The following is a 9,858-nucleotide window of genomic DNA, read 5'->3' on the forward strand; positions in this document are numbered from 1 at the left end:
GCTTAATTTCGTAAACGGATTCGATGATTTGGAGTTTGAGGAAGTTTTGCGGATTTCTCATCATTATGGAGCTACTCCCATCTGCAATAAAGTATCAAGTTAATAGCAATAAAATACGCATATCACGACAAAGTTGGTTGAAACCGTGAAATGAGGCCATTGTATTTTCAGAAAACTGTCACTTTGTGTTGTTTGTATCTCGTCTGTATCTCGTTCAGTTCGTAATAAAATCCACTCTTACTCATCATCGCTGTCCTCGTCACTATCTTCAGTCTCCTTCACTTTCCGCCATGCACTACTCAACCGACTCTCAAGTTCTCTCGTGGCGAAATCACTCTTCTCATCTTCCTTTCCATCATCTGACGTAACTTCATCATCCTCATGCTTTCGCGACTCAACGCTAAAGTAGCGGGAGCCAGTGTGCTTCTCGCCCAGACGTCTAGCAACGTCGTTCGCCTCATTCAGACTTACTAGTCGGCGCTTACCAGCGTATTTCTTCATTGTAGTAACCATCAAATCCCAAGCTACTTGCCTGAGCTGGCCCTTGGACAGGTTCTTCTGCAATTTGCCTTCACCAATACCCATGGCAGGCAGAATGAGCGCGAGATCCTTGGCAGAGTAGTCGCCACTGAGGCCGAGGTCTGCAATGCTGGTTTTGAGCTGATCGGCGACCTTCTGTTTGAAGACGGCTTCGTCGCCGTAGGTCTCGGTGGACTTGTTAACAATTTTGGAGATACGTTCGTTGCGATTCATTTCGGGCCGTTCGGGCCACGCCAAGACGTGGGCGATGAGACCGTCGTGTGCGAGTTCTGCGGGCGTGCGGCCGACTGCGTTTTCTCGGTAGAGTTGTCGTGGATTGAACTCTAGCAGGATCTTGACCAGTGAAAGCATGTCCTGCTTGGTAGCGGTGTGAAGACAGGTCTCGCCGGCTCCATTGAGCATGTCGAGCTCTTCACCTTTGGAGTACTCGAGGAGTAGCTTGAGCATATCGGCGACATCCTTCTCGTCCGTGTAGGCTCCTCTTGAGGCGTATCTTCCGTAGAGGTGGTAGTAATTGTGCGATGGTGGTTCACTTTCACCGTTCGCCGGCAGACCAGAAGCCTGGCAGATCCAGGTATGCAGCGGCGTGGTGCCATTTTCAGTAATGTTCTTACGTTGCTGGAAAAGATAGCTCCTTAGCTCGGCGTCAAAGAGATCCAACATGGGCTTCAACTGAGATGCCTTGGGAAGCTTCGACAGACACGCGTGGAGAATATTCTCGCCCTTCAAGTTTCTGGTGGATTGATCCACTCCACCATCGATCAGGATCTTGACAAAGTCTGTTCGACCAAGTCTGCAGGCAACCATCAAGGGTGTTTCTCCCTCGGAAGTCTTCTTTTCGAGATATTCAGGGCAGTTTGTCACAAGGTACTCAACAAGTTCCGCTGATTCCTTGGACTTGCCCAAAACTGCACAGTGAATGACCAGGTCATCTGATTGTTATAGTTAGTCACGGTAAGTTCCAACTGTTGTTTTAGTATAATAGGAGAAAACATACTGTCGGCGCCCAACCACTTCGAAATAGCTCGATCAAAGCCACCGGGACTATCCTTCAAATGTTTGAATCTGGAATCTTCGCGAGCAGCCTTGGATTTACCAAACTCTGCGTAGAGCCTGTGGGGTTTGTCACTGAGGAAGAACTCGACACCTTCGAGTGATCCCTCTAAAGCGGCGTGCAACAGGGGCGGCGTCTTCATGCCACTGGTCCTGCTCACCACGCCCCGGCCGGCGTTTGCCCAATCCTTTCTGTACAGGTATTTATCGTTAGCGCTATCGGATAGATATAGGAAATACGCCAAAGAGAGGGGCAGGCTGAGTCTTACCTCTTTTTGCCATAAACGGTCAGGCCTTGGTAGAACCTTGGCTTCTCTTTGACCTCAACACCACTCTTCTTCACGAGATGATCGAGGGGCACGCCTGCACCGGTTCGCTTGATAACGAGAGACAGCATTTGGACCTTTCCATGTTCCACAGCCCATCTGAAGTCTCCTTCAGGGAATGTGAACCTAGAACTCGCCTCTTCGTCATCGCTTGGTGCCTTCTCTTCGCTAAAATGCTGTGCCATATCCAACAAAGCCTTTAATCCAACCACATCATCGTTTTCCATGACATGTTGGAAGAGAGTACGATTGCACCACTTTGTCTCCGAAGGCTTGCCGTCCTTCACTGTAAATGTTGATACATTCTCGCACAGATGCTGTACTGGAGTACTGTGCGATTTGACTTGCATGGACACTTGACCAATGTTGTCAATAGTGAAGTTCTTGTCGACGACTTGAGACACAATATCTGGATCGCTATCTGATTCGCCGGACTCATCCTCCTCGCTGTAGTATTCGTCTTCATCAACTGGTTGCTCTTGCTTCATCTTGTAGCGGACTTCATCTTTGTCCGCGGGTGACCATTGAGCCTTCACAACCTCCAAAATAGCCCTGGCAACGTCATAGTGACCGCGCAGGAAAGCGATGGAAAATGGCGAATTAGAGACATTATCTGTGATGGCGGCCTTCAAGGGAGCTTGGTCGTTTTCTGCACCCCATGCTTGCAGAGTCAATTCCTTAATCCGATCCACGTTTCCTGCCCAAGCAGCTTCCATGCTAGGGCCACCGTCAGCATCATAGAAATAGAATCGTGGCGGGTAGAAAACTTACAGCTCAATATATCCTTTATGTCTCGGGTCGGTCATATCCTTGTCGGTTCTGAAAACAATGTCATACTTATAGTCATTGTTCTTGCTCTCCTCTTCATCCTCGCTGCTGGAATTTTTACGCTTCTCGCATTCAATTTTAGGGTGCAGTTCTGCAAATGTCCTGGCTCCCTTGGTGACCATGAACTTTTCCAGAGATTTGAACCCATTCAAGGTGTCTTGTACAGCCTCTAGCTTTTCTGCTGCTCCCCTGACGCTTTCGAGTTCTTTTAGACGTCTTTCGTAGCACTCCATACTGATATCAAAGTTCTTCTTCTTCTGTCGCACATCTCGAGAAACCAGCCAATGTCTGTAAGTGCCGGGCTCAAGCTTTTCTAGGTAGGCATCGAGTCCGGGTTGTATCTCTGGCTTCGTAACAGTAGACTCTTCACCCTCGTACTCAGACAGGATCTCAATCATGTCGCGGACGAGATCCAGAACTGACGTTCCCTTTGTGTATCTCCATCGCCAATCATCAGTGAAGGCAATATTTGTATCGTGGGTCATAGCATTAATATCAGCCCCATTCTCCAATAGTCTCATTGCTCCCTCTGTATTTCCATGCCGAATGGCGGTGCACAATGGAGATTCGTAAGATTTCTTGTAGGATTGTTTGGAGCGCTCAAGGTCACCAAGGTTCCCGGACACATCTGGCGCAATCTTGGCAGCTTTCAACCACGTATCAAAATCGACTTCGGGCAATGCTCCGGCATTTAAGAGCTTAAGAATTAAGATTGGGTCACCGTGCTGGAGGGCGCCATGGAGAGGTGAAGTGGTTTGGGGATTCCAGCTGTAGCCGCCGAAGACGAGGTGATTGATTGCTGTCTTCACCCCCATTTTGTCATTTTCCAAGAGGGCCTCCACGAGCTCAGTGTCCCCATGTTCTATGTATCGGTAGAAAACTGTGCATCCCCGAGCATCGGCCTGAGACGAAGTCGCACCAAGTTTGAGGAGCAACCGAGCCATCGAGATAGCTTGGTCTTTGGGAAGGCTGAGAGCCAATGTCAGAGTCAAAATCGCTGCCGCATCGAAATCATTGTTCTTGAGGAACTTGACAGGTAGGATAGAGTCGGCGCCATACTGGAACGAGTTATTAGTCAAAGTAGCGGGATATGGACCTGCTAGATAGGTGTGTCTGCACTTACGTCGCACAGTAGCTTGACAGACTCTTCATGTCCTTCAACAATGGCGATGTGTAGCGGGGAGCAAGGTGTGTCCCAAGCAAGCACATCAATTTGATAGTAGTCTGGTTCATCCTCGGATTCTTCTGGAACCAGATCACCTGTAGCTTCACCATCCTTCTTCTTTGAAACGTTGACGAAAGACCCTGTGGCAAGAGACTGCACGTCCAGCTCCGTCTTTTCGCCATCAACAAGCTCACCGTCAGACTCTGCTTCCGAACAATCCTTCATTTCATCGTCATCGTCATCGTCATTCTCATCCTGCTCTGGTTCTTCTTTGCTTGCTGATGCCTGGCTTGCAGTATCGTCGGATTTCTTGATTCCATCCATCTTATCTCCAAGAGCAGCCTTTCGGCGCCTCGCTTGCTTCTCCTCCTCGACCTCCTCATTTTCAATGCTCTTTTCCATAAGAATTTTAATCATTTCGGTATTACCGCGGGCGGCTGCCAAGTGCAGTGCCGTTTTACCATCGGCAAGACGGGCTGTCAGACGGGCGCCATGATCAACCAGACACTTGACAACTTCAGGAGTCGAAGTCATCACTGCGAGATGCAACGGAGTTCGGCCAGTGTAATCGCGTTTGTTAGGATCGGCCTCTTCCTGAGAAAGCCAGTTGAGTACATCGTCGACATCACCGTCAACAATTGACTGGCAAAGTCGAGCAGTATTGCCGACATATGCCATGTCCGTCCAATCTTGCTCTGTCAATGGGTTGAAAGAGCCAATTTGTTGACGGCCAGGATCATCAATGAGAAATGAAACCTTTCCAGAAATGTAAATTTCTGCTTCTTTCTCAGCAACCTCAATTTCCTCTGGAGTTACTGGTTTGGGACAAGAGCCACAACAGTCTTCAATGACATCTTGCACTCGTCCAAAGAAAGCAGGATGGCGATGAAGGTATACTTCGCGCTCCTTGGGCTGGTTCCATTCAGCATTCAACAGCAAGTCTCTAGTATAGCAGAGCTTCTCAATTCGCTTCGCGTTGAACTTTTCGCCATACGGAACCGTAAAAGTGTGATAGTTGCTGACATCTTCTTCCGACAGCCAGTCCGCTACCTCATCTTCATGAGAATCCTTGATATTGCCGCGCATGGGCATAAACGTTCGGTATCGAGTTGGTCTACCACGCTCAGTGCGTCGCTTGTTCAGATAAGTCTCCCGAGCATAGTTTGTGGGCAATCTTTCCAGAACAAGAAGTCGAGCCAAGCCGAGGGTTCGTTGGAAACTTCTCTCGAAAATGGTGGGATCGACCCTGGTTCGGTCGAGGTCTGGCCAATATACCTCAAAGTTCCGGTGCGAATATTTGGATAGACGGTTCTCATAAGAGGGACTACGGCGAGACAAGTCAATGTGGTTGATTTGAGTAATGAAGCTTCCCAGTGCCCTGGGAGTCACGTAGACTTGCTTGCCGGTATAGGCACCACCGGCAGCGTCGATATCAAAGCCGGTAAGAATCTCACTGACGGACTTGTAAACGCGAAGGACAATCTGCGAACTCATTAGCACCGGGAGCGAGGGTGCAAAGGACGTTTGAATAAAGCATATACATACCTGAATGTGGCGGACGGGGTATTGGCTTGCAATGGTAATGGCGTACTTTGTACGGACAACAGTGACTTCGTTGAGCAAAGCATCTTTGACAGCTCGCTCGATTTGTTTGATCTTCTCAATGGCTTGGTCATGGGTCAAACCGTACAGAAACAGATCAACGTCAGATGCCGGGCAGAACTTTTCGTGATAATACTCGCGCAACTTGCGCTTGGAGACGTTGAATTCCTTGGGGACCGGCAATAAACAGTTGACAACTGAGGATCCAGCGGCCACCACATTGTTCCAATCGATTTCAACCAGTGACGACTCTGAGAAGACGTTGAAATTGTTTTGGAATTCTGTCAAGTCGGCGACAGTAGCTGGCGAGCCATGTGGTCTTCGTTTGTCCTCTGGGAGGGGCATGATATATCTGGACTTTTCTTCTTCCGATTCTGCCGACAAGTCTCTTGCTCGGGTAGTGATCTTGGCGGTGTCCTCGGTAAAGAGAGGGACAACATTGAGATACGGATCGTTGAGAATTGGGTTCTGACGATCTTGTGCATAAACCTCTCGCAAACGAGCTTCATACTTGCGATAGGGATCCATTATGTCAACCATGGGCTTGTCAGGATGCTCAGCAATGTACCTGGCCAGGTCCACGTGGGTGGCAGGCAATTGAGGCAAATCGGAGGCCGCCATGATTGATTTGTTTGCAGGGTCGGGCAGAAACGTAAAGTATTTAGAGAAATTGGGATGTGATGATAGTGACAAGGACGAAGAAAGTTTGTTGTGGAAATGGTATTTCGGAGAGAGAGACAATTGGGCTGGTGTGGAGAGATGTAGAAGGTGATTTGCGACTTCTCGGCAGCCGCAGTGGTGATAGCAATAAGGAGGATGACAGAGATACAGTGCAGTTGATAAAACTTCAATGGCAAGTGTTTGCAGTTGGCAATGCAGACAATGTGGTGACAGTGGTGATGGGATTGGAGATGACTTTATAGATTGATGCAAAAGCATGTCTTTGAGAAACGGTACTAAATAATTAATTACTGGCCCTTGCACCCAGCTGGCCGAGGAGGGGAGCTGAAAGCCGCACACCGTATTTGGGAATCAACGTTCCACTCTGGCCCACGATAGTTTGTCATAGCTTGAGGCGTTCTTGGATTCCTCCGACCTTCGCTTCAGGAATCAGGATGGTCAATCTCAATCCCATCAGACTTGACCAATACGCGACAACCGCGTCGAAGATTGACCAGTGCTGCCTGGAGATGGACAGGACTAGGAGCGAAATTCACACGAGCTCCCGTGATCTCTGCCTGGTCTCCCCATCTTGTCGCTTGCCGAGGACATGACATGGACACGAAACGGAAAGCCTCAGGTGGGGAGGAATATTCAAAAGGGTGTCTGGACTGTCTCGGATACTTTCTGCAACTGCAACTGCCATGCTGATGGTTGAAGCCGATTATCAAAGCGCCCAGGGCCAGCGTTGACAAGGATTCCGACCCCCAATTCAAGTCCGGAGCCACCTTTGCGCATCGTGAATTCTCACAGAGGCGTAGTTGGTGCCTGGACTGCCTGCGGTTGATTGGATTTCAGACCGCCATCTCCAACATTCCGCCTTGAGAATCAGGGGTCCAGTATATTCAGGTCGAACTCGTGCGGGCCACAGCACGAGCTTCACTGGAGCCAAGCAAAAGCCACCGCCTGTGACTGGCTCAACGGCCCAAACCAAGCGAAGGTGGCGTGAGCCCCTCGCTCTAATTAACCTCAAGTCTGCCCACTGCCCCGCAGCTGCAGCCTGGCACTTGCCAGAAGTCTAATGTCAATCGAGTATCTATCGTGCACGCTCTTTCCTCGTCAGCAAGAAAATGGCAAAGCATGGACGAGAAAGGTGGAAGGCAGAATCTGCGACTGCGACTTCACCAATTGACGCCAGCAAATCAGGATGCTCTCACTTGACTTGTATCAATAACCGTGGGCCCAACGCATCCATCTGCTGCTTGTGCGGTTGCTGCGCGGTTGAGAAGGAAAGGTGACAAGGAGGCAAGCCAGCCAGCCAAATGAACGCAAATTTGTGAACCGACGCACTGTACTGTAAATATATTGGACTAAATCTGTCATCCAAGAACATACTGTACTATATCTCGACCAATGATAGACCATTTGTCCGGCTTCACTTTTGCTGCGAAATGTCCTTGCACTCAGACCGCCGCTAAACTCCAACTGGCAAGGGTTTTTACAAAAATGTGACCACTCAAGTGCTCTCGAATACTTTTCAGTTCATTGGCTGTCGCGATGTCTCTGGTTAAGCAGCAGAAGAAACCCAACTCGAAGCAACATGTGCTCGCCATTTGATCCCATGTTTTTTGATGTCCTACATGCATGCCGAAATCAAGCATATTTTCAAGCTTCGAACCAGCCCTTGGCATTGGCAGAGTTTGCGCATTCGTCCGGTTTTGCATCTTTCACCGGGCAGCCAATAATGCTTGGATTCTAAACGAATTACCATATGTATTAAGCATGAGTGCCATTCAGGCTCGTCTATATCTATAATGCATCGTACTCGAAATGAAGGATATCTCGCTATGCCAATGAAAACCCAAAATTATACCTTCGTAAGCCATGAATGCTGAGCAACTATAAAATGTGCTGCACTCTGATTTCCCACGTCAATTCTGTTATATCGTCATCCTTTATGCGGGTGACTGCTCCTTCTTGGCCTTTTGCGCCGGAGAAAACAAGTAGAGCAATGTCACAATCAACTTTCCACCTCCCGAGACTGCAATGGCGGTAGCTGATCCCACTTCCCGGTATATGGCGGCTCCAACAAGGGAACCTACCACGAGAGCCAGAAGGAATGCCACTCGCCGAGTCCGTGGCCTATTCTTCAACACGAAGAGATTCTGGTCAATCATGAGATCCACCCACGCCGCCGTAGCCATGGCTGTGCTGATCTCTGTCATTGATAGACTCCTAGATTGGACAACCTGACTTCCCGCAGCAAATGCTAGTAATCCAACAACCGCCAAAGCTTCTGACCCCTGGGACTTGATCCCATGCCGGTACTGAATCGCCGCCGCTCCAAGGACGCAGCTCGATTGGACCAGGTTACACAGTATCAACCACCACCTCTTTCGGGACCCGATGATGTGACTGAGCTGACCGGTCAGCCAACCAGCTCCTAGGAAGAGGCCCAATGCCATGCCAATGTTGGCTGTGAAGAACATTTCGCCGTTCAGTTCGGGGAGAATGAGGGCCAAACAAAGAAACACTGTGTTTCCTGTTTGGTTAGATGCGAAGCAGTGATAGTCGGGGAAGGTTGTGGCATCTATTATGATACCCTTTGCATTAGCAAGTGTCCTGAACAGCGTTTAAAAGAATTAATGGTATACTACAGACATACCTTGTATTCCGGTGCAGAATGTGAGAATAACAAGCTGGAGTTCTGTGAACATGGAGGCTCGAACCTCTTGACGGAGGTAGTGGCCAAGCGATTTCTTTCCCACTCCCGACTGGGAGCCATCACTTTCATACTCAGTCACGGAGTGGGGTGTGTCCTGAGTAGGACCTGTGGTCTTCTCGTGTGAAGTCATCGTTGTCAGCAAAGAGTGGAATATTCTGCTATCATTACGATGGGCTCAGTTGGTGACGCGGTTGTAGAGCCTTTAGTTACAATGGAGAGCACGATAGGCAGTATCTGATCGGGAGGAAGGGGTGCCAGAACATTTAAGAACTAATCGCCTCCTCAAAACAAGAAAATTTGCGTCCCAAAGAGGCAGTCGAAGGCTACGGCCCGGAGCCGACAGCCGTAACGGCCGAATAATCGGGGCAGAAACCCAGTATTACGGCCCAAGAAACGCAGGGCTGGCTCCGGGGAGGACTCCAATTTTCCTGACAAGAAAGGGTTAAGTGGCGATAGTTTGTTGTGGGCCAGTTGTTGACGGGGAGTTGCGGAAGAGTCTTCCGATATTGACGTGACGAGGTGTCTTACGAAGGTAATCATTTCTGAGGCTGGCTAGAGTGTATAGCTACTTATTATATCCCCAAGACACCCAGACTGGCAGTGTAAAGTTGGCTACAAGCAAATCAACTCGCATTTATTTTCATTTATTTGTTTCACAACTTTGCTCGGCGCCGGTTTCCTGGAAATGTATTTTGTATGACGCAGATTTTGTCGCCTGCATGCATGCAAAACGACCATGCGGAGCCGCAAAAGAGCCAATCATAGATGTTAAGGCCGCCCAGTTCGGATGGAGACCCACTCGGCTCGGAAACAACACGGCCGGCTCGCCTCCGGACAACTTGGGTCCACCGATACCGCCGACAGCCGTTTCGTTTCTGTCGACTCTGGGATGTCTTTGAGACAGGTGAAGATCAGAAGCGGTGGTCTATGCTTGGGCTCGGGCTTAATGGTGACGATCA

The 9,858-nt window shown here is 49.3% G+C and overlaps 3 protein-coding genes across 3 annotated transcripts; 1 reads left to right on the forward strand and 2 right to left on the reverse strand.

Moving 5' to 3' along the window:
* Positions 1–237: 237 nt before the first annotated feature.
* VFPPC_00441 (ankyrin repeat protein) lies at positions 238–6,135 on the reverse strand (the record flags this gene model as incomplete). Its single annotated transcript, XM_018280457.1, has 6 exons — positions 238–1,472; positions 1,538–1,785; positions 1,863–2,636; positions 2,691–3,805; positions 3,871–5,394; positions 5,458–6,135. The coding sequence occupies 6 exons, from the start codon at positions 6,133–6,135 to the stop codon at positions 238–240; spliced, it is 5,574 nt and encodes a 1,857-aa protein (XP_018148557.1).
* Positions 6,136–6,194: 59 nt separating this feature from the next.
* Positions 6,195–6,788, forward strand: VFPPC_15141 (hypothetical protein; the record flags this gene model as incomplete). The annotated part of the gene is made up of 2 exons (XM_018292894.1): positions 6,195–6,367; positions 6,503–6,788. The coding sequence occupies 2 exons, from the start codon at positions 6,195–6,197 to the stop codon at positions 6,786–6,788; spliced, it is 459 nt and encodes a 152-aa protein (XP_018148558.1).
* Positions 6,789–8,129: 1,341 nt separating this feature from the next.
* Positions 8,130–9,029, reverse strand: VFPPC_15142 (hypothetical protein; the record flags this gene model as incomplete). Its single annotated transcript, XM_018292895.1, has 2 exons — positions 8,130–8,764; positions 8,840–9,029. The coding sequence occupies 2 exons, from the start codon at positions 9,027–9,029 to the stop codon at positions 8,130–8,132; spliced, it is 825 nt and encodes a 274-aa protein (XP_018148559.1).
* Between the last annotated feature and the right edge of the window lie 829 nt (positions 9,030–9,858).

Source organism: Pochonia chlamydosporia, chromosome 1, assembly GCF_001653235.2.
Source record: "Pochonia chlamydosporia 170 chromosome 1, whole genome shotgun sequence".
NCBI lineage: Eukaryota > Fungi > Ascomycota > Sordariomycetes > Hypocreales > Clavicipitaceae > Pochonia > Pochonia chlamydosporia.